Source organism: Lynx rufus, unplaced genomic scaffold, assembly GCF_022079265.1.
Source record: "Lynx rufus isolate CCGP_SWC_20201006 ecotype Redwood Valley unplaced genomic scaffold, mLynRuf1.p SCAF_15, whole genome shotgun sequence".
Classification (NCBI taxonomy): Eukaryota; Metazoa; Chordata; class Mammalia; order Carnivora; family Felidae; genus Lynx; species Lynx rufus.
In genome coordinates, this window is record NW_025814829.1 from 37,972,208 (window position 1) to 37,999,350 (window position 27,143).

The window sequence follows — 27,143 nt, forward strand, 5'->3', positions numbered from 1 at the left end:
GGTGGTCTTGGAGTGCCTGGGATGGCTAAGAAGAGTGAGAAGTACTCTCCATGGTGACTCCTCTTCCCTCTCCCCCAGAACACATCATGACTTCTTCCGCCACTGCTTTTTTGAAATGCAAGTCTCTTTTTTGAAATGCAAGGCCCTGATGAAAGGCCTCCTGTACATTTGCCCAACCCAGAGCCCTGACTCCCAGGTAGGCTGATGCCTCCACTCAGGCTGCACCATAAACTCACAGAGCACCAGAACTAGAATACTTTCAGCTTTCATATGGAGAAAATGAGTCTCTGAGAAGTGGGAAGACTTGTCCAAGGTTGGTCAGCAAGGGAGGGATTGGCCCACAACTAGAAACCTGAATCTATTGCAGGAATGATATACTGTGCTTACAACTTACAGCCATAGTTCCCTGGCTGATAGATGATAATGATGACAGTGACAACACTGACATAAGGACAACCGACATTTGTGAGTCCACACCCCAGTATTCCTTCTAGATTCCACATTTATAACCTTCAGAAAACACTGGGCTGCCTTAAGAGAGTTCCTGGAGAACGATGTGAGATTAGACTTACTTTAAATCTCAAAACTCACAACATGATTGAGTGTTTTCATGTTGGTAGGAAGCAAGGTGCTGCTAATGTGCATCTATTGCCCAGTACATGATTAAAACTTCCTTGATGTCTCAGTCTTCCTGTCCCATCTGATTTTGGATACAAAAGAGGTATTTCCTCTCAATTCACTATGCATGACTAGAAATGGTGTATGCCTATTTCTAGAAAAAATAATTTACTCTCCAGGGACAATGATTTGCAACTGTTAATGATATTCAGACACGTGAGCTGTTAATTCTTAAAGTAATTCCCAAAGGCAGAGCCAAGAAAGAGAAAGGTCCTAGCACGTTATTTGAAATATATCATCCCTAAGTGTGCCAAATTCTTTGAAGCAATGGTAGAATGTTTGAAATACATTTGCAATTCACAACACATGGCTGCTTTGAAGGGATCAATACTCATTTGGATGAATACTTCTTGTATATCTGTTAACAATTAGTACTTACTTCAAAGTCATATCTCAGTTACCCTAGTATCCCTCAGGCAGGAAATCTCCATGGGTCAGGTGTCCCCAAGAAGGGAAGAATCCTTTCAGTCTAGAGAGGAGAGAAGATGATATTTCCTTGCTTTTAATTTGGCCTGGGGAACTTGTATTCCTTGTGTAAACTATTCATTAAAACACTATTGTAAAAAAAAAAAAAAAAAAAAAAAAAAAAAAAAAAAAGAGGTTAGAGAGGGAGAGAGCCAAAGCATAAGAGACTTTTAAAAACTGAGAACAGGGGCGCCTGGGTGGCGCAGTCGGTTAAGCGTCCGACTTCAGCCAGGTCACAATCTCTCTGTCCAGGAGTTCGAGCCCCACGTCAGGCTCTGGGCTGATGGCTCAGAGCCTGGAGCCTGTTTCCGATTCTGTGTCTCCCTCTCTCTCTGCCCCTCCCCCGTTCATGCTCTGTCTCTCTCTGTCCCAAAAATAAATAAACGTTGAAAAAAAAATTTAAAAAAATAAAAAATAAAAACTGAGAACAAACTGAGGGTTGATGGGGGGTAGGGAGGAGGGGAGGGTGGGTGATGAGTACTGAGGAGGGCACCTTTTGGGATGAGTACTGGGTGTTGTATGGAAACCAATTTGACAATAAATTTCATATTTAAAAAAATTTTTCTATCAGCTCTTTACCAGAAGGGGCACAGATAGTAAAATAAATTAGACCAATCATCATTTCCTGTGTTCCTCAATTAAACTGTTAACATAAAAAAAGAAAATACTATTGTCCTACTTAACTAGCATCTTAAAGGTAATACCTTCAATAAAAAGTGTATAAATCTTTGAGCTAGAGTGGGCAATCAGACTCTATACCTTTCTTTCCTACTTAATAGACCTAGAGAAAATGTCCTTTGGGGAACTCTGCTATAAGTATCCAAAGATGGCCATACAGAAGATCAGTGATGACTATAAAATATATTGTGAAAAAGCACCTAAAGTAGGTAAGTGTTTACAACTCAGAGATAGGTTTGAGAGTCTCCAACCTCAAGAAGCATATGCCAAGAGAAGAGCCATGCTTCTTCTGAAGAAGATGGTCAGGAGAGAATGACCATGTCTTTTTCTCTCCTACACAGCCACCAAAGGGCATCATGAAACTGGCATGCAATTATAAATGAATGGGGGTGGTGATGAAAACTGTTAATTCCTACCTTCTTACCTAGTTATCACCCTGGTGTTTTACATAATGCACGTGTGTCCTCTAACAAATTTCTTGGAGTTGGAGATGCGTGGAAGGAGGTTTGTTGGTGTATGTTCTTAGTCATAACACCTTTAAAGAAATGAAGAAAGCAAAATTGGTGAAAGTAGATGCTGAAGTGCAGGGCAGTTACAGTAGGCCTCAGCAGATCCCATAGATGAAGCTCTAAAGCTAAGGTGGCCCTTTGGAGTAGTCCCTCACTGAAATAAGGATTGTTTGTTTGTTTGTTTGTTTTTCCTTTCTAATTGACTCAAAAGAGATTTGGCTGCCTGTGGGAAGGCTATAACCTCAGTCAGCACTCTTTGGCTGAGACAATACCCAGAGGGGCCCTCAACTATCAGCTCTCTGCAGCCAACACCTCAGACAGCTGGGGAAGTGAGTGCTTTGGTCCTAAAAGGAGGATCTGAGCTATGCGTCACACCACCCTCTACTGTCCGCTTGCTTTGTATAGAAATTTCACCCCATCTTGGAACAGATATTCTAGGATTCTAGTTGGTTCCTTTTCCCAGGGAGCTTATACTAGAAGGGCTGGCTCATACTACTACAGCTTGTCTGGAGACAACAACAAGTACTCCTCTTTTCCTCCCCTGTCACCCAAACTAGAGTCCCTTTATTCTCAGCTAGTGTCTCTGCTGATCTTGGGGGGCTTACCAAGAAGGATGACCTCCATGTCATCCTTGTCATCTCTGAGGGACCTGACCCCTGGTCATCATGACCTCTCAGGCTGTGGTTGCTGCACTTGACAATTAATCACCAAAATTGGGCAGCAGAATACCAAGAGTGCCTAATGAATTCTCTGCCCCTGCTCTGTTACTGATGACCCTGATGATAGTCAATTACCCTGTCAGTACAGTAACTTCTTTGCTTGCCTGCTAGCTTCTTGGCCTAAGGAGCTTAAAGTGATTAAGTGCCTTCTGGGTCCCTAGTAGAAGCATTCCCGCTCTGGGAACCTGGATCTTGAGACTGGCACTGTCCAGTACAGGAGCTACTAGCATCATGTGGCCATTGAACACTTGAAATGTGTCTGATACGAATAGGTACATAAAGTACATAAAATTAAAATTAATTTCATCCTTTTTCTTTTATTCTTTTTAATGTGACTCCTAGGAAATTTAAAATTATATGTGTGATTCACGTTGTATTTCTATTGGACAGCTCTGGTCTAGACCCCAGAACCTAAAGTTATAAGGATTAGAAATTTCCCTAGTGAAATCACTTATACTGATGGTAAATGGATTACTACTACCTTTATCCTTTTCCTCCACACACGTGTATTCTACTTACTGGAGACACAACAACTTATAATGGTCTTCAGTTTATCCTAGAAGTTGATGTCCCATTTCCTAAGATCATATCCAAGCTGGTTTCACAGCTACACCTTCAAAAAACAGTTCTGTTGCTCTACCAGGCCAGCAGCTCTCATAGTTGATAGAACTAGTGGATCCTATCATCAAATGTCCATTGTCAACCCCCTGGGATGTAAGTGTATCCCTTGGTCAGAGGCAATGTTATGTGGGATCTCATTCAGGGATCTTGTAAGCCCCCTGATAGCAATGCTGACTGAGACCTTGTAAGTAGGAATTCTGGTCAGTTCGAGTCAAGATGAATTGATGCCCTTGCCAGAATAGAAGTGATCCAGTGTTATCAACTTGCCACCAAGTGGGTGGTTAGTTTTCTATAAGGGTTGTTGAAATACTTGGGCTTGACATTTGTGTCTGTTGCTGACAAGTTGAACATTTGGCAGCAATGGTAACTAAATCACCTTTGGTGAGTGTGGGGCCTATGCCACTGATTCCATACACAACCTCTATCCCTGACATCTAGCTACTCTGTTCATGAGTTCATTGTGCCAGCACTAAGGTGGATTATGGCAGAAATTTGCTGACATCACTGTCCAAGTCATTCTGTCTACTTGGTTGTTTAGTGCCTCTTTCACAGTGGTTGTTTATTAGTGGGCTTTAAGACACAATACAGGGGTGCCTGGGTGGCTCAGTTGGTTGAGTGTCTGACTCCTGGCATCGGCTCAGGTCATGATCTCATCATTCATAAGTTCAAGCCCCACATTGTGCTCTGTGCTGACAGCATGGAGCCTGCTTTGCATTCTCTCTCTCCCTCTCTGCCCCTCCTCCACTTGTGCTCACACACACTCTGTCTCTCAAGATAAATAAATAAACTTTTAAAAAGACACAACACAAAGATTTTCATTCTTTTTTTTTTGTTTGTTTGGTTAACTTTATTTTTTTTATTTTTTATTTTTTTATATATATATGAAATTTATTGACAAATTGGTTTCCATACAACACCCAGTGCTCATCCCAAAAGGTGCCCTCCTCAATACCCATCACCCACCCTCCCCTCCCTCCCACCCCCCATCAACCCTCAGTTTGTTCTCAGTTTTTAACAGTCTCTTATGCTTTGGCTCTCTCCCACTCTAACCTCTTTTTTTTTTTTCCCTTCCCCTCCCCCATGGGTTCCTGTTAAGTTTCTCAGGATCCACATAAGAGTGAAACCATATGGTATCTGTCTTTCTCTGTATGGCTTATTTCACTTAGCATTACACTCTCCAGTTCCATCCACGTTGCTACAAAAGGCCATATTTCATTTTTCTCATTGTCAAGTAGTATTCCATTGTATATATAAACCACAATTTCTTTATCCATTCATCAGTTGATGGACATTTAGGCTCTTTCCATAATTTGGCTATTGTTGACAGTGCTGCTATGAACACTGGGGTACAAGTGCCCCTATGCATCAGTACTCCTGTATCTCTTGGGTAGATTCCTAGCAGTGCTATTGCTGGGTCATAGGGTAGGTCTATTTTTAATTTTCTGAGGAACCTCCACACTGTTTTCCAGAGCGGCTGCACCAATTTGCATTCCCACCAACAGTGCAAGAGGGTTCCCGTTTCTCCACATCCTCTCCAGCATCTATAGTCTCCTGATTTGTTCATTTTGGCCACTCTGACTGGCGTGAGGTGATACCTGAGTGTGGTTTTGATTTGTATTTCCCTGATAAGGAGCGACGCTGAACATCTTTTCATGTGCCTGTTGGCCATCTGGATGTCTTCTTTAGAGAAGTGTCTATTCATGTTTTCTGCCCATTTCTTCACTGGGTTATTTGTTTTTCGGGTGTGGAGTTTGGTGAGCTCTTTATAGATTTTAGATACTAGCCCTTTGTCCGATATGTCATTTGCAAATATCTTTTCCCATTCCGTTGGTTGCCTTTTAGTTTTGTTGGTTGTTTCCTTTGCTGTGCAGAAGCTTTTTATCTTCATAAGGTCCCAGTAATTCACTTTTGCTTTTAATTCCCTTGCCTTTGGGGATGTGTCGAGTAAGAGATTGCTACGGCTGAGGTCAGAGAGGTCTTTTCCTGCTTTCTCCTCTAAGGTTCTGATGGTTTCCTGTCTCACATTTAGGTCCTTTATCCATTTTGAGTTTATTTTTGTAAATGGTGTGAGAAAGTGGTCTAGTTTCAACCTTCTGCATGTTGCTGTCCAGTTCTCCCAGCACCATTTGTTAAAGAGGCTGTCTTTTTTCCATTGGATGTTCTTTCCTGCTTTGTCAAAGATGAGTTGGCCATACGTTTGTGGGTCTAGTTCTGGGGTTTCTATTCTATTCCATTGGTCTGTGTGTCTGTTTTTGTGCCAATACCATGCTGTCTTGATGATGACAGCTTTGTAGTAGAGGCTAAAGTCTGGGATTGTGATGCCTCCTGCTTTGGTCTTCTTCTTCAAAATTCCTTTGGCTATTCGGGGCCTTTTGTGGTTCCATATGAATTTTAGGATTGCTTGTTCTAATTTCGAGAAGAATGCTGGTGCAATTTTGATTGGGATTGCATTGAATGTGTAGATAGCTTTGGGTAGTATTGACATTTTGACAATATTTATTTTTCCAATCCATGAGCAGGGAATGTCTTTCCATTTCTTTAAATCTTCTTCAATTTCCTTCATAAGCTTTCTATAGTTTTCAGCATACAGATCCTTTACATCTTTGGTTAGATTTATTCCTAGGTATTTTATGTTTCTTGGTGCAATTGTGAATGGGATCAGTTTCTTTATTTGTCTTTCTGTTGCTTCATTGTTAGTGTATAAGAATGCAACTGATTTCTGTACATTGATTTTGTATCCTGCAACTTTGCTGAATTCATGTATCAGTTCTAGCAGACTTTTGGTGGAGTCTATCGGATTTTCCATGTATAATATCATGTCATCTGCAAAAAGCGAAAGCTTAACTTCATCTTTGCCAATTTTGATGCCTTTGATTTCCTTTTGTTGTCTGATTGCTGATGCTACAACTTCCAGCACTATGTTAAACAACAGCGGTGAGAGTGGGCATCCCTGTCATGTTCCTGATCTCAGGGAAAAAGCTCTCAGTTTTTCCCCGTTGAGGATGATGTTAGCTGTGGGCTTTTCATAAATGGCTTTTATGATCTTTAAGTATGTTCCTTCTATCCCGACTTTCTCAAGGGTTTTTATTAAGAAAGGGTGCTGGATTTTGTCAAAGGCCTTTTCTGCATCGATTGACAGGATCATATGGTTCTTCTCTTTTTTTTTGTTAATGTGATGTATCACGTTGATTGATTTGCAAATGTTGAACCAGCCCTGCATCCCAGGAATGAATCCCACTTGATCATGGTGAATAATTCTTTTTATATGCTGTTGAATTCGATTTGCTAGTATCTTATTGAGAATTTTTGCATCCATATTCATCAGGGATATTGGCCTGTAGTTCTCTTTTTTTACTGGGTCTCTGTCTGGTTTAGGAATCAAAGTAATACTGGCTTCATAGAATGAGTCTGGAAGTTTTCCTTCCCTTTCTATTTCTTGGAATAGCTTGAGAAGGATAGGTATTATCTCTGCTTTAAACGTCTGGTAGAACTCCCCTGGGAAGCCATCTGGTCCTGGACTCTTATTTGTTGGGAGATTTGTGATAACTGATTCAATTTCTTCGCTGGTTATGGGTCTGTTCAAGCTTTCTCTTTCCTCCTGATTGAGTTTTGGAAGAGTGTGGGTGTTTAGGAATTTGTCCACTTCTTCCAGGTTGTCCAATTTGTTGGCATATAATTTTTCATAGTATTCCCTGATAATTGTTTGTATCTCTGAGGGATTGGTTGTAATCATTCCATTTTCATTCATGATTTTATCTCTTTGGGTCATCTCCCTTTTCTTTTTGAGAAGCCTGGCTAGAGGTTTGTCAATTTTGTTTATTTTTTCAAAAAACCAACTCTTGGTTTCGTTGATCTGCTCTACAGTTTTTTTAGATTCTATATTGTTTATTTCTGCTCTGATCTTTATTATTTCTCTTCTTCTGCTGGGTTTAGGCTGCCTTTGCTGTTCCGCTTCTATTTCCTTTAGGTGTGCTGTTAGATTTTGTATTTGGGATTTTTCTGGTTTCTTGAGATAGGCCTGGATTGCAATGTATTTTCCTCTCAGGACTGCCTTCGCTGCGTCCCAAAGCGTTTGGATTGTTGTATTTTCATTTTCGTTTGTTTCCATATATTTTTTGATTTCTTCTCTAATTGCCTGGTTGACCCACTCATTCGTTAGTAGGGTGTTCTTTAACCTCCATGCTTTTGGAGGTTTTCCAGACTTTTTCCTGTGGTTGATTTCAAGCTTCATAGCATTGTGGTCTGAAAGTATGCATGGTATAATTTCAATTCTTGTGAACTTATGAAGGGCTGTTTTGTGACCCAGTATATGATCTATCTTGGAGAATGTTCCATGTGCACTCGAGAAGAAAGTATATTCTGTTGCTTTGGGATGCAGAGTTCTAAATATATCTGTCAAGTCCATCTGATCCAATGTCTCATTCAGGGCCCTTGTTTCTTTATTGACCGTGTGTCTAGATGATCTATCCATTTCTGTAAGTGGGGTGTTAAAGTCCCCAGCAATTACCACATTCTTATCAATAAGGTTGCTTCTGTTTATGAGTAATTGTTTTATTTATTTGGGGGCTCCGGTATTCGGCGCATAGACATTTATAATTGTTAGCTCTTCCTGATGGATAGACCCTGTAACTATTATATAATGTCCTTCTTCATCTCTTGTTACAGCCTTTAATTTAAAGTCTAGTTTGTCTGATATAAGTATGGCTACTCCAGCTTTCTTCTGGCTTCCAGTAGCATGATAAATAGTTCTCCATCCCCTCAGTCTGAATCTAAAGGTGTCCTCAGGTCTAAAATGAGTCTCTTGTAGACAGCAAATAGATGGGTCTTGTTTTTTTATCCATTCTGATACCCTATGTCTTTTGGTTGGCGCATTTAATCCATTTACATTCAGTGTTATTATAGAAAGATACGGGTTTAGAGTCATTGTGATGTCTGTATGTTTTATGCTTGTAGTGATGTCTCTGGTACTTTGTCTCACAGGGTCCCCCTTAGGATCTCTTGTAGGGCTGGTTTAGTGGTGACAAATTCCTTCAGTTTTTGTTTGTTTGGGAAGACCTTTATCTCTCCTTCTATTCTAAATGACAGACTTGCTGGATAAAGGATTCTCGGCTGCATATTTTTGCTGTCTAGCACCCTGAAAATCTCGTGCCAATTCTTTCTGGCCTGCCAAGTTTCAAAAGAGAGATCAGTCACGAGTCTTATAGGTCTCCCTTTATATGTGAGGGCACGTTTACCCCTTGCTGCTTTCAGAATTTTCTCTTTATCCTTGTATTTTGCCAGTTTCACTATGATATGGCGTGCAGAAGATCGATTCAAGTTACGTCTGAAGGGAGTTCTCTGTGCCTCTTGGATTTCAATGCCTTTTTCCTTCCCCAGTTCAGGGAAGTTCTCAGCTATAATTTCTTCAAGTACCCCTTCAGCACCTTTCCCTCTCTCTTCCTCCTCTTGGATACCAATTATGCGTATATTATTTCTTTTTAGTGTATCACTTAGTTCTCTAATTTTCCCCTCATACTCCTGGATTTTTTTATCTCTCTTTTTCTCAGCTTCCTCTTTTTCCATAACTTTATCTTCTAGTTCACCTATTCTCTCCTCTGCCTCTTCCATCCGAGCCGTGGTGGTTTCCATTTTGTTTTGCATTTCCTTTAAAGCGTTTTTCAGCTCCTCGTGACTGTTCCTTAGTCCCTTGATCTCTGTAGCAAGAGATTCTCTGCTGTCCTGTGTACTGTTTTCCAGCCCAGCGATTAGTTTTATGACTATTATTCTAAATCCACTTTCTGTTATATTATTTAAATCCTTTTTGATCAGCTCATTAGCTGTTGTTATTTCCTGGAGATTCTTCTGAGGGGAATTCTTCCGCTTGGTCATTTTGGATAGTCCCTGGTGTGGTGAGGACCTGCAGGGCACTTCCCCTGTGCTGTGGTGTATAAGTGGAGTTGGTGGGCGGGGCCGCAGTCAGTCCTGATGTCTGCCCCCAGCCCACCACTGGGGCCACAGTCAGACTGGTGTGTGCCTTCTCTTCCCCTCTCCTAGGGGCGGGATTCACTGTGGGGTGGCGTGGCCCGTCTGGGCTACTTGCACACTGCCAGGCTTGTGATGCTGGGGATCTGGCGTATTAGCTGGGGTGGGAAGGCAAGGTGAACGGCGGCAGGGGGGCAGGCTTAGCTCGCTTCTCCTTAGGTGATCCACTTCAGGAGGGGCCCTGTGGCAGCCGGAGGGAGTCAGATCCGCTGCTGGAGGTTTGGCTCCGCAGAAGCACAGAGTTGGGTGTTTGCACGGAGGAGCGAGCAAGTTCCCTGGCCGGAACCGGTTCCCTTTGGGATTTTGGCTGGGGGATGGGCGGGGGAGATGGCGCTGGCGAGCGCCTTTGTTCCCCACCAAACTGAGCTCTGTCGTCCGGGGGCTCCGCAGCTCACCCTCCCTTTGTCCTCCAGCCTTCCCATTCTCCGAGCAGAGCTGTTAACTTATGACCTCCCAGACGCTAAGTCGCGCTTGCTGTCGGAACACAGTCCATCAGGCCCCTCCGCTTTTGCAAGCCGGACTCGGGGGCTCTGCTTGGCCGGCGAGCCGCGCCTCCGCCCCGGCTCCCTCCCGCCAGTCCGTGGAGCGCGCACCGCCTCGCCGCCCTTCCTACCCTCTTCCGTGGGCCTCTCGTCTGCACTTGGGTCTGGTGACTCCGTTCTGCTAATCCTCTGGCGGTTTTCTGGGTTATTTAGGCAGGTGTAGGTGGAATCTAAGTGATCGGCAGGACGCGCGGTGAGCCCAGCGTCCTCCTACGCCGCCATCTTCCTGTCTCTTCTAAGATTTTCATTCTTTATGCTTACTCTCATAGATCCATCCACATGTGTCTTCCTCAGACTTCCTTGCTCGCAGTACTCTTTTTTTAAAAGAGAAATTTAATTTTTTAAATGATTATTTTTTTAAGTTTGTTTTGAGATACAGAGAGAGAGAGACAGAGAGAGAGAGAGAGAGAGAGAGAGAGACAGAGAGAGAGGAGGGGCAGAGAGGGAGAGAGAGAGAATCCCAAGCAGGCAGGCTCCATGCTGTCAGCACAGAGCCAATGCGGGGCTCGAACTTACGAACTGCAAGATCATGACCTGAGCTGAGACTGAGTTGGATGCTTAACCAGCTGAGCCACCCAGGTGCCCCTTTCCCAGTATGCTTTTTAAAAAAAGACTTTATTTGTTTAGAGTAGTTTTAGGTTCACAGAAAAATTAAGAAGGGTGTACAGAGATTCTCATATGCCCTCTTCCCCAACACTTGCATTCTCACATCATCAACATGCCCCATCAGAGTGCTACATTTGTTAAAATTGATAAACTTACATTAACAAATTATAATCACCCAAATCCATAGTTTACCTTAGGGTTTACTCTTGGTGTTGTACGTTCTGAGTTTGAAAGATGTATAATGACATGTATTCATCGTTATCGTATCCTACAGAGTATTTTCACTGCCCTAAAAAAACCTCTGTTCGCTAAAAGTCCTAATAAGCTCCACATATTCATACCTCTCCATACTGCCAACCCCCAGCAACCATTCATATTTTTACTGTCTCCATAGTTTTGCCTTTTCCAGAATATCATATAAATTGAAATCATATAATATTGTCTTCTTTCACATGATAATATACATGGTATATATACATGGTATATATGCATATACATGGCAAATATACATTTAAGCTTCCTCCATGTCTAATTTTTCCTTGATAGCCCATCTCTTCTTAGAACTAAGTAATATTTCATTGGTTAAATGTACCAGAGTTTATTTATCCGTCCATCTACTGAAGAATATCTTGGTTGCTTTCAAGTTTTGGCAATTATGAATAAAGCTGCTATAAGCATCCATATACAGGTTTCTGTGTGGTCATAAGTTTTTAATTCCTTTGGGTTAATACTGAGAAGCACAATTGCTGGATCTCACAATAATAGTATGTTCAGTTTTATTTAGAATTGCCAAACTGTCTTCCAAAGTGGTTGTACAATTTTGCATTCCCACCAGTAATGAAAGAGAATTTATGTTGCTTCACATCCCCAATCATCATTTGGAGTTGTCAATTTTGCAAATTTGGGCCACTTTAATAGGTGTTTAGGGGTATTTCATTGTTGCTTAATTTGCTTTTTCCTGATGATATACAATGTGAAGCATCTTTTCAAATGCTATTTTCTATGTATATACTCCTTTGCTGAGGTGTCTGTTAAGGTTTTTGGCTCATTTGTTAATAAGTTTGTTTGTTTCTTTATTGTTGAATTTTAAGAGTTTTTTAATATTTTGAACAACAGTTCTTTATGAGATATGTTACTTTGTAAGTGTTCTCTTGCTTTCTCTAGTATTCTAATTGTTGTTCATAGACCAGAAGTATTTAATTTGGATGAAGTACATCTTATCAATTCTTTCTTTCAAGGATTATACCTTTGCTATTGTATCTAAAGAGTCATTGCCAAATCCAAAATTATCTAGATTTTTCCTATGTTATCTTCTAGGAGTCTAAAATTTTTGCATTTTACATTTAGGTCTATGATCCATTTTGAGTTCATTTTTGTGAAGGGTATAAGGTGTCTGTCTGCGCTGATTTTTTTTTTTTTTTTGCATGCGGCTGTTCAACAGTTTCTGTGCTATTTGTTGAAAAGACTATCTTTGCTGCATTCTATTGCCTTTGCTCTTTTGTCAAAGATCAGTTGGTTATATTCATGTGGGTCTATTTCTGGGCTCTCTGTTCTCTTCCATTGATCTATTTTCACCAATACCCCATTGTCTTGGTTACTGTTGCTTTACAGTAAGTTTTTTTATAGTAAATCCTGAAGTCAGTCAATGTTAGTCTTCTGTTTTTCTCATTCAATATTATATTGGCGATTCTGTGTTTTGCCTACCCATAGAAACTTAGGGTCAGTTTTCTAACACAGGTGTAACTCATTTTATTGTGCTTCGTTTCATTATGTTTGCAGATGTTGCATTTTTATATATTGAATGTTATGGCAACCCTATTTTGAACAAGTCTATTGGCACCATTTTTCCAACAGTTTTTGCTCACTTTGTGTATGTCACATTTTGGTAATTCTTAAAATATTTCAAACATTTTTAGTATTATTTTATTTGTTATGGTGGTCTATGATCAATGATCTTTGATGTTACTGTTGTTAAGTGTTTTGGGGTACCACAAACCTCACTCATATAAAATGGCAAACTTAACTGATGAGTGTTGTGTGTGTTCTGACTACTCCTAATGACTGACCATTCCCTCATCTTTCTCCCTCTTCTTGGGGCCCCTTATTCCCTGAGACACAACAATATTGAAATTAGGCCAATTAATAACCCTACAATGGTCTTTAAGCATTCAGGTGAGAGGAATAGTTGCACATCTCTCACTGTAAACCAAAGCCAGTGATGATTGGAGTGCCTGGGTGGTTCAGTTGGTTAAGCATCTGACTCTTGATTTCAGCTTAGGTCATGATCCCAGGGTCAAGGGATTGAACCCCAGATTAGGCTCCATGCTGACAGTGCAGAGCCTGCTTGGAACTTCTCTCTTCCTCTGCCCCTTCTCTGTTCATGCTCACTCTCTTTCTCTATCTCTCTGTATCAAAATAAATAAATAAACTTTTTTAAAAAGCTGAGAGGACTCAGAGGGGAAGATGGTGGTGTAGTAGGACCCTGGGCTCACCTCATCCAACTGATCACTTAGATTCCACCCACATCTGCCTGAATAACCCAGAAAACCACCAGAAGACTAGCAGAACAGACTCTCTGGAGCCAAGCGTAGACAAGAGGCCCATGGAAGAGAGTAGAAAGGGCAGAGAGGCAGTGTGCACTACGAGGACTGGCAGGAGGGAGCCAGGGTGGTGGAGGAGCAGCCCGCCCAGCAAGGCAGAGCCCCCGAAGTCTGGCTTGAAAAAGTGGAGGGGCAGGACTCCATGAGTTCTGACAGCCAGCGGAACTTAATATCTGGAATGTTAAAGGTCAACAGCTTTGCTTTCCGAGACTGGGGAGGGTGAGAGGACACCAGGAGGGAGAGTTGTTGAGTCCCAGAAGGACAGAGCTCGGCGGGGAACAGAGGCGAGGGCAAGCACCATCTCCCTCTCCCATCCCCCGGCCGTAATCCCGAAGGAAACCAGTTCCTGTCACCAAACTTGCTTGCACCACACAAACGCCCAATGCGGTGCTTCTGTGGATCCATCCCTCCGACGAGTCTGTCTCCCTCCCGGTGCTGCAGGGCCCCTCCCACAAGAGACCACTGATGGCAAAGCGAGCTAAGCCTGCCCCTCCTGCCCCTGTGCACCTTGCAGATCCACCCCGGCTAATATGCCAGATCCCATCAAAGCAGCACCACAAGCCTGGCAGTGTGCAAGTAGCCCAGACAGGGGCCACACCACTCCACAATGAGTCCTGCCCCTGGGAGGGGGAAGATAAGGTACACACCAGTCTGACTCTGGCCCCAGCGGTGGGCTGGGGGGCAGATATCGGGTTTAACTGTGGTCCTACCCACCAACACAAGTTACTCCGGACAGCGCAGGGGAAGTGCCCTGCAGTTTGGAGCCACCCCAGGGATTACCCAAAATGACAAAATGGAAGAATTCTCCTCAGAAGAAACTCCAGAAAGTAGTGACAGCTAACAAAATGATCAAAACCTATTTAAGCAATATAATGGAACAAGAATTTAGAATAATAGTCCTAAAATTAATCACTGGGCTTGAAAAATGAATAGAGGACAGCAGAGATCAAGGGACTAAGAAATAGCCATGAGCTAAAAAATGCTATAAATGAGATGCAAAATAAAATGGAGGCAGCCATAGCACGGATTGAAGAGGTAGAGGAGAAAATAGGTGGATAAGAAGATAAAATTATGGAAAAAGAGGAAGCTGAGAAAAAGAGAGATAAAACAGTGCAGGAGTAGGAGGGGAGAATTAGAGAACTAAGTGATGCAATCAAACGGAACAATATCCATATCATAGGAATTCCAGAAGAAGAAGAAGAGAGAGAAAGGGGCTGAAGGTGTACTTGAACAAATCATAGCTGAGAACTTCCCTGATCTGGAGAAGGAAAAAGGCATCAAAATCCAAGAGGCACAGAGAACTCCCTTCAGACGTAACTTGAATCAATCTTCTGCATGACATATCATAGTGAAACTGGCAAAATACAAGGATAAAGAGAAAATTCTGAAAGCAGCTAGGGATAAAACAGGCTCTAACTTACAAAGACCCACAAGGCTAGTGGCAGATCTAGTTACTGAAACTTGGCAGGCCAGAAAGGAATGGCAGGAAATCTTCAATGTGTTGAGAGAAAAAATATGCAGCCGAGAATCCTTTATCCAGCAAATCTGTCATTCAGAATAGAAGGAGAGATAAAGGTTTTCCCAAACAAACAAAAACTGAAGGAATTCATCACCACTAAACCAGCCCTACAAGAGATCCTAAGGGGGATTCTGTGAGTGAAATGTTGCAAGGACTACAAAGTACCAGAGACATCACTACAAGCATAAAAGCTACTGACATTACAATGATCTAAACCCATATCTTTCAATAATAACACTGAATGTAAATGGGCTAAATGCTCCAGCCAAAAGACATAGGGTATCAGAATGGATAAAAAAAACCCAAGACCCATCTATTTGCTGTCTATAAGAGACCCATTTTAGACCTGAGGACACCTTCAGATTGAAAGTGAGGGGATGGAGAACTATCTATCATGCTACTGGAAGTCAAAAGAAAGCTGGAGTAGCCACACTTATATCAGACAAACTAGACTTTAAATTAAAGGCTGTAACAAGAGATGAAGAGGGGCATTATATAATAATTACAGGGTCTATCCATCAAGAAGAACTAACAATTATAAATGTCTATGCGCCGAATACGGGAGCCCCCAAATATATAAAAAAATTAATCACAAACATAAGCAACCTTATTGATAAGAATATGGTAATTGCAGGGGACTTTAATACTCCACTTACAACAATGGACAGATCATCTAGACACAGGATCAATAAAGAAACAAGGGCCCTGAATGATACATTGGATCAGATGGACTTGACAGATATATTTAGAACTCTGCATCCCAAAGCAACAGAATATACTTTCTTCTCGAGTGCACATGGAACATTCTCCAAGATAGATCACATGCTATGATAAGTATACAAGTATTCATAAGTATAAAAGAATTGAGATCATACCATCCACATTTGCAGACTGCAATGATATGAAACTTGAAATCAACCACAGGAAAAGGTCTGGAAAACCTCCAAAACCATGGAGGTTAAAGAGCTCTTTACTAAAGAATGAATGGGTCAACCAGGCAATTAGAGAAGAAATTAAAAAATATATGGAAACAAATGAAAATGAAAATATAAGAATACAAACGCGTTGGGATGCAGCAAAGGCAGTCCTGAGAGGAAAATATATTGCAATCCAGGCCTATCTTAAGAAACAAGAAAAATCCCAAATACAAAACCTAACAGCACACCTAAAGGAAATAGAAGAACAGCAAAGACACCCCAAATCCAGCAGAAGAAGAGAAATCATAAAGATCAGAGAGGAAATAATATAAAATCTAAAAAAAAAACAAAAAACTGTAGAGCAGATCAATGAAACCAAGAGATGGTTTTTTGAAAAATTAAACAAAATTGATAAACTTCTAGCCAGGCTTCTCAAAAAGAAAAGGGAGATGACCCAACTAGATAAATTCATGAATGAAAATCCCTCAGAAATATAAGCAATTATCAGGGAATACTATGAAAAATTATATGCCAACAAACTGGACAACCTAGAAGAAATGGACAAATTCCTAAGCACCCACACACTTCCAAAACAGGAACAAATAGAAAACTTGAACAGACCCATAACCAGCGAAGAAATTGAATCAGTTATCAAAATTCTCCCAACAAATAAGAGTCCAGGACCAGATGGCTTCCCTGGGGAATTCTACTAGACATTTAAAGCAGAGATAATACCTATCCTTCTCAAGCTATTCCAAAAAATAGAAAGAGAAGGAAAACTTCCAGACTCATTCTATGAAGCCAGCATTACTTTGATTCCCAAACCAGACAGAGACCCAGCAAAACAAGAGAATTACAGGTCAATATCCCTGATGAATATGGATGCAAAAATTCTCCACAAGATACTAGCAAATCGAATTCAACAGCATACAAAAGGAATTATTCACCATGATCAAGTGGGATTCATTCCTGGGATGCAGGGCTGGTTCAACATTCGCAAATCAATCAATGTGATACATGACATTAGTAAAAGAAAAGAACCATATGATCCTGTCAATCAATGCAGAAAAAGCATTTGACAAAATACAGCATTCTTTCGTAATGTCTCTTTTTAAACCCTCCAGAAAGTCAGGATAGAAGGAACATACTTAAACACCATAAATGCCATTTATGAAAATCCCACAGCTAATATCATCCTCAATGGGGAAAAACTGAGAGCTTTTTCCCTGAGATCAGGAACACAACAGGGATGTCCACTCTCACTGCTGTTGTTTAACATAGTGTTGGAAGTTCTAGCATCAGCAATCAGACAACAAAAGGAAATCAAAGGCATCAAAATTGGCAAAGATGAAGTTAAGCTTTCACTTTTTGCAGATGACATATTATACATGGAAAATCCGATAGACTCCACCAAAAGTATGCTAGAACTGATACATGAATTCAGCAAAGTCGCAAGATACAAAATCAATGTACAGAAATCAGGTGCATTCTTTTTTTTTTTTTTTCAACGTTTATTTATTTTTGGGACAGAGAGAGACAGAGCATGAACGGGGGAGGGGCAGAGAGAGAGGGAGACACAGAATCGGAAACAGACTCCAGGCTCTGAGCCATCAGCCCAGAGCCCGACGCGGGGCTCGAACTCACGGACCGCGAGATCGTGACCTGGCTGAAGTCGGACGCTTAACCGACTGCGCCACCCAGGCGTCCCTCAGGTGCATTCTTATACACTAATAATGAAGCAACAGAAAGACAAATAAAGAAACTGATCCCATTCACAATTGCACCAAGAACCATAAAATACCTAGGAATAAACCTAACCAAAGATGTAAAAGGTCTGTATGCTGAAAACTATAGAAAGCTTATGAAGGAAATTGAAGAAGATATAAAGAAATGGAAAAACATTCCATTCTCATAGATTGGAAGAATAAATATTGTCAAAATGTCAATACTACCCAAAGCTATCTACACATTCAATGCAATCCCAATCAAAATTGCACCAGTATTCTTCTCAAAGCTACAACAAGCAATCCTAAAATTTGTATGGAACCACAAAAGACCCCAAATAGCCAAAGTAAGCTACCCAAAGACCAAAGCAGGAGGCATCACAATCCCAGACTTTAGCCTCTACTACAAAGCTGTAATCATCAAGACAGCATAGTATTGGCACAAAAACAGACACATAGACCAACGGAATAGAATAGAAACCCCAGAACTAGACCCACAAAAGTATAGCCAACTAATCTTTGACAAAGCAGGAAAGAACATCCAATGGAAAAAAGACAGTCTCTTTAACAAATGGTGCTGGGAGAACTGGACAGCAACATGCAGAAGGTTGAAACTAGACCACTTTCTCACACCATTCACAAAAGTAAACTCAAAATGGATAAAGGACCTGAATGTGAGACAGGAAACCATCAAAACCCTAGAGGAGAAAGCAGGAAAAGTCCTCTCTGACCTCAGCCGTAGCAATTTCTTACTTGACACATCCCCAAAGGCAAGGGAATTAAAAGCAAAAATGAACGATTGGGACCTCATCAAGATAAAAACCTTCTGCACTGCAAGGGAAACAACCAACAAAACTAAAAGGCAACCAACGGAATGGGAAAAGATATTTGCAAATGACATATCAGACAAAGGGCTAGTATCCAAAATCTATGAAGAGCTCACCAAACTCCACACCTGAAAAACAAATAATCCAGTGAAGAAATGGGCAGAAAACATGAATAGACACTTCTCTAAAGAAGACGTCTGGATGGCCAACAGGCACATGAAGAGATGCTCAACGTCGCTCCTCATCAGGGAAATAGAAATCAAAACCACACTGAGATACCACCTCACACCAGTCAGAGTGGCCAAAATGAACAAATCAGGAGACTATAGATACTGGCGAGGATGTGGAGAAATGGGAAACCTCTTGCACTGTTGGTGGGAATGCAAATTGGTGCAGCCACTCTGGAAAACAGTGTGGAGGTTCCTCAGAAAATTAAAATAGACCCACGCTATGACTCAGCAGTAGCACTGCTAGGAATTTACCCAAGGGATACAGGAGTACTGATGCATAGGGGCACTTGTACCCCAATGTTCATAGCAGCACTCTCAACAATAGCCAAAGTATGGAAAGAGCCTAAATGTCCATCAACTGATGAATGGATAAAGAAATTGTGGTATATATACACAATGGAATACTACGTGGCAATGAGAAAGAATGAAATCTGGCCTTTTGTAGCAACGTGGATGGAACTGGGGAGTGTGATGCTAAGTGAAATAAGCCATACAGAGAAAGACAGATACCATATGTTTTCACTCTTATGTGGATCCTGAGAAACTTAACAGAAGACCATGGGGGAGGGGAAGGAATAAAAAAAAAAAAAAAGGTTAGAGTGGGAGAGAGCCAAAGCATAAGAGACTCTTAAAAACTGAGAACAAAATGAGGGTTGATGGTGGTGGGAGGGAGGGGAGGGTGGGTGATGGGTATTGAGGAGGGCATCTTTTGGGATGAGCACTGGGTGTTGTATGGAAACCAATTTGACAATAAATTTCAAAAATAAATAAAATAAAATAAAATAAAATAAAATAAAATAAAATAAAATAAAATAAAATAAAATATAAAAACATAGACTGTATGTAAGTGGATGGAGAAAATATACCATGCTAATATTAATCAAAAGAAAGCAGGAGTAGCTATATTAATTTCAAACAGAGTAGACTTCAAGAAAAAGAATGCTATCAAGGATAAAGAAGGGCATTCCATAAGGATAAAAGAGTCAATTCTCTAAGAAGACATAACAATCCTTAGCGTGTATGCACCTAACAACAGAGCATCAAACTACATGAACAAAACCTGGTAGAACTTCAAGAAGAAATTTGTAACTGTACTATCATACATAGAGACTTCAACACCCCTCTGTCAGAAATAGACAAATACAGAAGGCAGAAAATCAGCAATGACACAGTTGAACTCAACAACACCATCAATCAACTGGATATAATTTACATCTATAGATACATCCAACAGCTGACTGTACATACTGCGAAAGCCCACATGGAACATTCACCAGAATAGATAACTTTCTGGGCCATAAGACACATCTTAAAAATTTAATAGAAATTATACAATATCTGCTTTCATACCACAATGGAATTAAGCTAGAAATCAATAACAGAAAGATAACTGGAAAATCTCAAAATACATGGAAATTAAACAACATACTAATAACACATAAGTCAAAGAAGAAATCTCAAGAAAAATTAAGCAATCCTTATCAAAATAACACCAGCATTCTTCACAGAGCTAGAAGAAACAATCCTAAAATTTGTATGGAACCAGAAAAGACCCCGAATAGCCAAAGCAATGTTGAAAAAGGAAACAACAGCTGGAGGCATCACAATCCGGACTTCAAGCTGTATTACAAAGCTGTAATCATGAAGACAGTATGGTACTGGCACAAGAAGAGACACTCAGATCAATGGAACAGAATAGAATCCAGAAATAGACTCACAAACGTATGGTCAACTAATCTTTGACAAAGCAGGAAAGAACATCCAATGGAATAAAGACAGTATCTTCAGCAAGTGCTGGGAGAATTGGACAGCAGAAAAAGGAATCTTACACCATACACAAAAATAAACCCAAAATGGAGGAAATACCTAAGTGTAAGACAGGAAGCCATCAAAATCCTCGAGGAGAAAACAGGCAAAAACCTCTTTGACCTTGGCTGCAACAACTTCTTACTCAACAATTCTCCAGAGGGAAGGAAAACAAAAGCAAAAATGAATTCCTGGGACTTCATCAAAATAAAAAGCTTCTGCACAGCGAAAGAAACAATTAGCAAAACTAAAAGGCAACTGACAGAATGGGGGAAGATATTTGCAAACGACATATCAGATAAAGGGTTAATATCCAAAACCCATAAAGAACTTATCAAAGTCAACACCCAAAAAATAAATAATCCAGTGAAGAAATGGGCAAAAGACATGAAGAGACACTTGTCCAAAGAAGACATCCAGATGGCCAACTGACCTATGAAAAAATGCTCAACATCACTCATCATCAGGGAAACACAAATCAAAACCACAAGGAGATACCACCTCACACTGGTCAGAATGGCTAACATTAACAACTCAGGCAACAACAGATGTTGGCGAGGATGCAGAGAAAGAGTATTGCTTTTGCACTGCTGGTGGGAATGCAAACTGGTGCAACCACTCTGGAAAACAGAATGGAGGTTTCTCAAAAAATTAAAAATAGAACTTACCCTATGACCCAGCAATAGCACTGCTAGGTATTTATCCAAGGGATACAGATGTGCTGTTTTGAAAGTGCACATGCACCCCAATGTGTATAGCAATGCTATCAACAATAGCCAAAGTATGGAAGGAGCCCAAATGTCCATCGATGGATGAATGGATAAAGATGTGGTATATATATATATATATATATATATATATATATATATATATATATACACATACATACACATATACATACATACAATGGACTATTACTTGGCATTCAAAAAAAATGAAAACTTGCCATTTGCAACTACATGGATGGAACTAAAAGGTATCATACTAAGCGAAATTAGTCAGTCAGAGAAAGACAAATACCATATGGCTTCACTCATATGAGGACTTTAAGATACAAAACAGATGAACATAAGGGAAAGGAAGCAAAAATAATACAAAAACAGGGAGGGGGACAAAACATAAGAGACCCTTAAATATGGAGAACAAATAGAGGGTTGCTGGAGGGGTTATGGGAGGGGGGATGGGCTAAATGGGTAAGGGGCATTAAGGAATCAACTCCTGATATCATTGTTGCACTATATTCTAACTAACTTGGATGTAAATTAAAAACATAAATTAAAAAAAACACTTCATTGCTAAGAAATTGCTAACCATAAAAAAAATGCTAATCATCATCACAGCTTTCAGTGAGTGGTAATCTTTTTGCTGGTAGAGGGTCTTGCCTTGATGTTGATGGCTGCTGACAGATCACAGTGGTTGTTGCTGAAGGTTGGGATAACTGTAGTAATTTCTTAAAATAAGACAACAGTGAAGTTTGCCACATTGATTGACTCTTCCTTTCACAATTGCCCTGTAGCATGCAATGGTGTTTGGTAGCATTTTACCCACAAAACTTCTTCCAAAACTGGAGTCAATCCTCTCAAACCCTACCACTGCTTTACCAACTAAGTTTATGTAATATTCTAAATCCTTTGTTGTCATTTCAACAATCTTCACAGCATCTTTGCCAGAAGTAGGTTCCATCTCAAGAAACAACTTTTTTTGCTCATCTATAGGAAGCAACTCTTCATCCATTCCAGTTTTATCACAAGATTGTAGCAATTCAGTCGTATCTTCAGACTCCACTCCTGTTTCTAGTTCTATTGCTGTGTCTACCCCATCTGCAGTTATTTCCTCCACTGAAGCTTGAACCCCTCCCTCAAAGTCATCTATGGGAACTTGAATCAACTTCTACTAAACTTCTGTTAATGTTGATATTTGGACCTCTTCTCACGAATCACATATGTTCTAAATGATACTAGAATGGTGAATCCTTTCCTGAAGGTTTTCAAATTATTTGTCCAAATCCATTAGAGGAATCACTATGTAGGGCAGCTGGAGCCTTAAGAAATGCATTTCTTAAATAATAATACTTGAAAGTCAAAATTATGCCTTGATCCATGGGCTACAGGATGGATGGTGTGTTAGCAGGCATAAAAACAGAATTAATGTTGTACATCTCCATCAGAGCTATTGGGTGACCAGATGCATTCTCAATGAGGAGTAATATTTTGAAAGGAACCTTTATCAAATCAGTAGGTCTCAATAAAGGGCTTAAAATGGTCAGTAAAACCGGGGCGCCTGGGTGGCTCAATCGGTTAAGTGACCAACTTTGGCTCAGGTCATTATCTCGCGGTTTCTGGGTTCGAGCCCCACGTTAGGCTCTGTGCTGACAGCTTGGACCACGGAGCCTGCTTCGGTTTCTGTGTCTTCCTCTCTCTCTGACCCTCCCCCACTCATGCTCTGTCTCTCTCTCTCTCTCTCAAAAATAAACATTAAAAACATTTTTTAAAGAGTCAGTAAATCATGGGGCGCCTGGGTGGCTCAGTAGGTAAGTGTCTGACTTCAGCTCAGGTCATGATCTCACAGTTCATGAGTTCGAGCCCCGCATTGGGCTCTGAGCTGTCAGCACAGCTGGCTTCAGATTCTGTGTGTGTGTCTCTCTCTCTGCTCCTCCTCCACTCACACTCTGTCTCTCTCTCAAAAAATAAACATTAAAAAAATTTAAAAATACTTTTATTTTGTTATAAACATGTTATAAACAGAAGTGCTATTATCCAGCCTTTGTTGTTCTATTTACGGAGCATAGGCAGAGTAGACTTAGCATAATTCTTAAGAGCCCTACACTTAAAGGTAAGAAAGGCAAATGAGCATTGGCTTCAACTTACAGTCACCAGCTGCATTAGCCCCTAAAAAGAGTCAGCTGTCTGTTGAAGTTTTGAAGCCAGGCCTTGAGTTCTTTCCAGCAGTGAAAGTTTTAAATGGCATCTTCTTCCAATATAAGACTGTTTGTGCTACATTGAGAATCTGTTGTTTAGTGTAGCCACCTTCTTGAATTATCTTAGCTAGATTTGGATAATTTGCTGTGGTCCTATATCAGTACTTGCTGTTTTACCGTGCACTTATGTTATGGAGATGGCTTCTTTCTTCAAACCTCATGAAGCAACCTCTGCTAGCTTCAAACTTTTCTTCTGCAGCTTCCTCACCTCTCTCAGCCTGCATAGAATTGAAGAGGCTTAGGACCTTGCTCTGGATTAGGCTTTGGCTTAAGGGAAGGTTATGTATGGTTTGATCTTCTATCCAGACCATCAAAACTTTCTCCATATCAGCAGTAAAGCTATTTTGCTTTCTTATCATTCATGTGTTCACTGTTGTAGCACTTTCAATTTCCTTCAAGAACTTTTTCTTTGCATTCACAACTTTGCTAACTCTCAGTCATAAGAAGCCTAGCTTTAATTCTATCTCAGCTTTTTATTTTTTTATTTTTATTTTTTTAAGGATCTAAATCTTTTTTTTTAATATGAAGTTTAGTGTCAAATTGGTCTGCATACAACACCCAGTGCTCATCCCAACAGGTGCCCTCCTCAATGCCCATCACCCACTCTCCCCTCCCTCGCACCCCCCATCAACCCTCAGTTTGTTTTCAGTTTTTAAGAGTCTCTTATGCTTTGGCTCTTTCCCTCTCTAACTTTTTTTTCCTTCCCCTCCCCCATGGTCTTCTGTTAAGTTTCTCAGGATCCACATAAGAGTGAAAACATATGGTATCTGTCTTTCTCTGTATGGCTTATTTCACTTAGCATCACACTCCCCAGTTCCATCCACGTTGCTACAAAAGGCCAGATTTCATTCTTTCTCGTTGCCAAGTAGCATTCCATTGTGTATATAAACCACAATTTATTTATCCATTCATCAGTTGATGAACACTTAGGCTCTTTCCATAATTTGGCTATTGTTGAAAGTGCTGCTATAAACATTGGGGTACAAGTGCTCCTATGCGTCAGCACTCCAGTATCCCTTGGGTAAATTCCTAGCAGTGCTACTGCTGGGTAATAGGGTAGATCTATTTTTAATTTTTTGAGGAACATCCACACTGTTTTCCAGAGTGGCTGCACCAATTTGCATTCCCACCAACAGTGCAAGAGGTTTCCCATTTCTCCACATCCTCGCCAGTATCTATAGTCTCCTGATTTGTTCATTTTGGCCACTCTGACTGGTGTGAGGTGGTATCTCAGTGTGGTTTTGATTTCTATTTCCCTGATGAAGAGCGACGTTGAGCATCTCTTCATGTGCCTGTTGGCCATCCAGACGTCTTCTTTAGAGAAGTGTCTATTCATGTTTTCTGCCCATTTCTTCACTGGATTATTTGTTTTTCAGGTGTGGAGTTTGGTGAGCTCTTCATAGATTTTGGATACTAGCCCTTTGTCTGATATGTCATTTGCAAATATCTTTTCCCATTCCGTTGGTTGCCTTTTAGTTTTGTTGGTTGTTTCCCTTGCAGTGCAGAAGGTTTTTATCTTGATGAGGTCCCAATCGTTCATTTTTGCTTTTAATTCCCTTGCCTTTGGGGATGTGTCAAGTAAGAAATTGCTACGGCTGAGGTCAGAGAGGACTTTTCCTGCTTTCTCCTCTAGGGTTTTGATGGTTTCCTGTCTCACATTCAGGTCCTTTATCCATTTTGAGTTTACTTTTGTGAATGGTGTGAGAAAGTGGTCTAGTTTCAACCTTCTGCATGTTGCTGTCCAGTTCTCCCAGCACCATTTGTTAAAGAGACTGTCTTTTTTCCATTGGATGTTCTTTCCTGCTTTGTCAAAGATTAGTTGGCTATACTTTTGTGGGTCTAGTTCTGGGGTTTCTATTCTATTCCGTTGGTCTATGTGTCTGTTTTTGTGCCAATACTATGCTGTCTTGATGATTACAGCTTTGTAGTAGAGGCTAAAGTCTGGGATTGTGATGCCTCCTGCTTTGGTCTTTGGGTAGCTTACTTTGGCTATTTGGGGTCTTTTGTGGTTCCATACAAATTTTAGGATTGCTTGTTGTAGCTTTGAGAAGAATACTGGTGCAATTTTGATTGGGATTGCATTGAATGTGTAGATAGCTTTGGGTAGTATTGACATTTTGACAATATTTATTCTTCCAATCTATGAGAATGGAATGTTTTTCCATTTCTTTATATCTTCTTCAATTTCCTTCATAAGCTTTCTATAGTTTTCAGCATACAGACCTTTTACATCTTTGGTTAGGTTTATTCCTAGGTATTTTATGGTTCTTGGTGCAATTGTGAATGGGATCAGTTTCTTTATTTGTCTTTCTGTTGCTTCATTATTAGTGTATAAGAATGCACCTGATTTCTGTACATTGATTTTGTATCTTGCGACTTTGCTGAATTCATGTATCAGTTCTAGCATACTTTTGGTGGAGTCTATCGGATTTTCCATGTATAATATGTCATCTGCAAAAAGTGAAAGCTTAACTTCATCTTTGCCAATTTTGATGCCTTTGATTTCCTTTTGTTGTCTGATTGCTGATGCTAGAACTTCCAACACTATGTTAAACAACAGCGGTGAGAGTGGACATCCCTGTTGTGTTCCTGATCTCAGGGAAAAAGCTCTCAGTTTTTCCCCATCGAGGATGATACTAGCTGTGGGATTTTCATAAATGGCTTTTGTGATGTTTCAGTATGTTCCTTCTATCCCGAGTTTCTCGAGGGGTTTTATTAAGAATTGTTGCTGTATTTTGTCAAATGCTTTTTCTGCATTGATTGACAGGATCATATGGTTCTTTTCTTTTATTAATGTCATGTATCACATTGATTGATTTGCAAATGTTGAACCAGCCCTGCATCCCAGGAATGAATCCCACTTGATCATGGTGAATAATTCTTTTTATATGCTGTTGAATTTTATTTGCTAGTATCTTATTGAGAATTTTTGCATCCATATTCAACAGGGATATTGGCCTGTAGTCTCTTTTTTTACTGGGTCTCTGTCTGGTTTAGGAATCAAAGTAATACTGGCTTCATAGAATGAGTCTGGAAGTTTTCCTTCCTTTTCTATTTTTTGGAATAGCTTGAGTAGGATAGGTATTATCTCTGCTTTAAACGTCTGGTAGAACTCTCCTGGGAAGCCATCTGGTCCTGGACTCTTATTTGTTGGGAGATTTTTGATAACCGATTCAATTTCTTCACTGGTTATGGGTCTGTTCAAGCTTTCTATTTCCTCCTGATTGAGTTTTGGGAGTGTGTGGGTGTTTAGGAATATGTCCATTTCTTCCAGGTTGTCCAGTTTGTTGGCATATAATTTTTCATAGTATTCCCTGATAATTGCTTGTATCTCTGAGGGATTGGTTGTAATAATTCTATTTTCATTCATGATTTTATCTATTTGCGTCATCTCTCTTTTCTTTTTGAGAAGCCTGGCTAGAGGGTTATCAATTTTTTTTATTTTTTCAAAAAACCAACTCTTGGTTTCATTGATCTGCTCTACAGTTTTTTGGATTCTATATTGTTTATTTCTCCTCTGATATTTATTATCTCTTCTTCTGCTGGGTTTGGGGTGTCTTTGCTGCTCTGCTTCTGTTTCCTTTAGGTGTGCTGTTAGATTTTGTATTTGGGATTTTTCTTGTTTCTTAAGATAGGCCTGGATTGCAATGTATTTTCCTCTCAGGACTGCCTTCACTGTATCCCAACGCGTTTGGATTGTTGTT

General features: G+C 40.4%; 1 protein-coding gene across 1 annotated transcript in view; it reads left to right on the plus strand.

Annotated features, from left to right (window-relative positions):
* The window catches only part of RGSL1 (regulator of G protein signaling like 1), a 123,682-nt gene that overhangs the window by 43,839 nt on the left and 52,700 nt on the right, over positions 1–27,143 (plus strand). Inside the window, exon 10 of the mRNA XM_047077298.1 lies at positions 1,923–2,030. Within this exon, the coding sequence (XP_046933254.1) occupies positions 1,923–2,030 (108 nt within the window). The remainder of the gene's footprint in view (positions 1–1,922; positions 2,031–27,143) is intronic.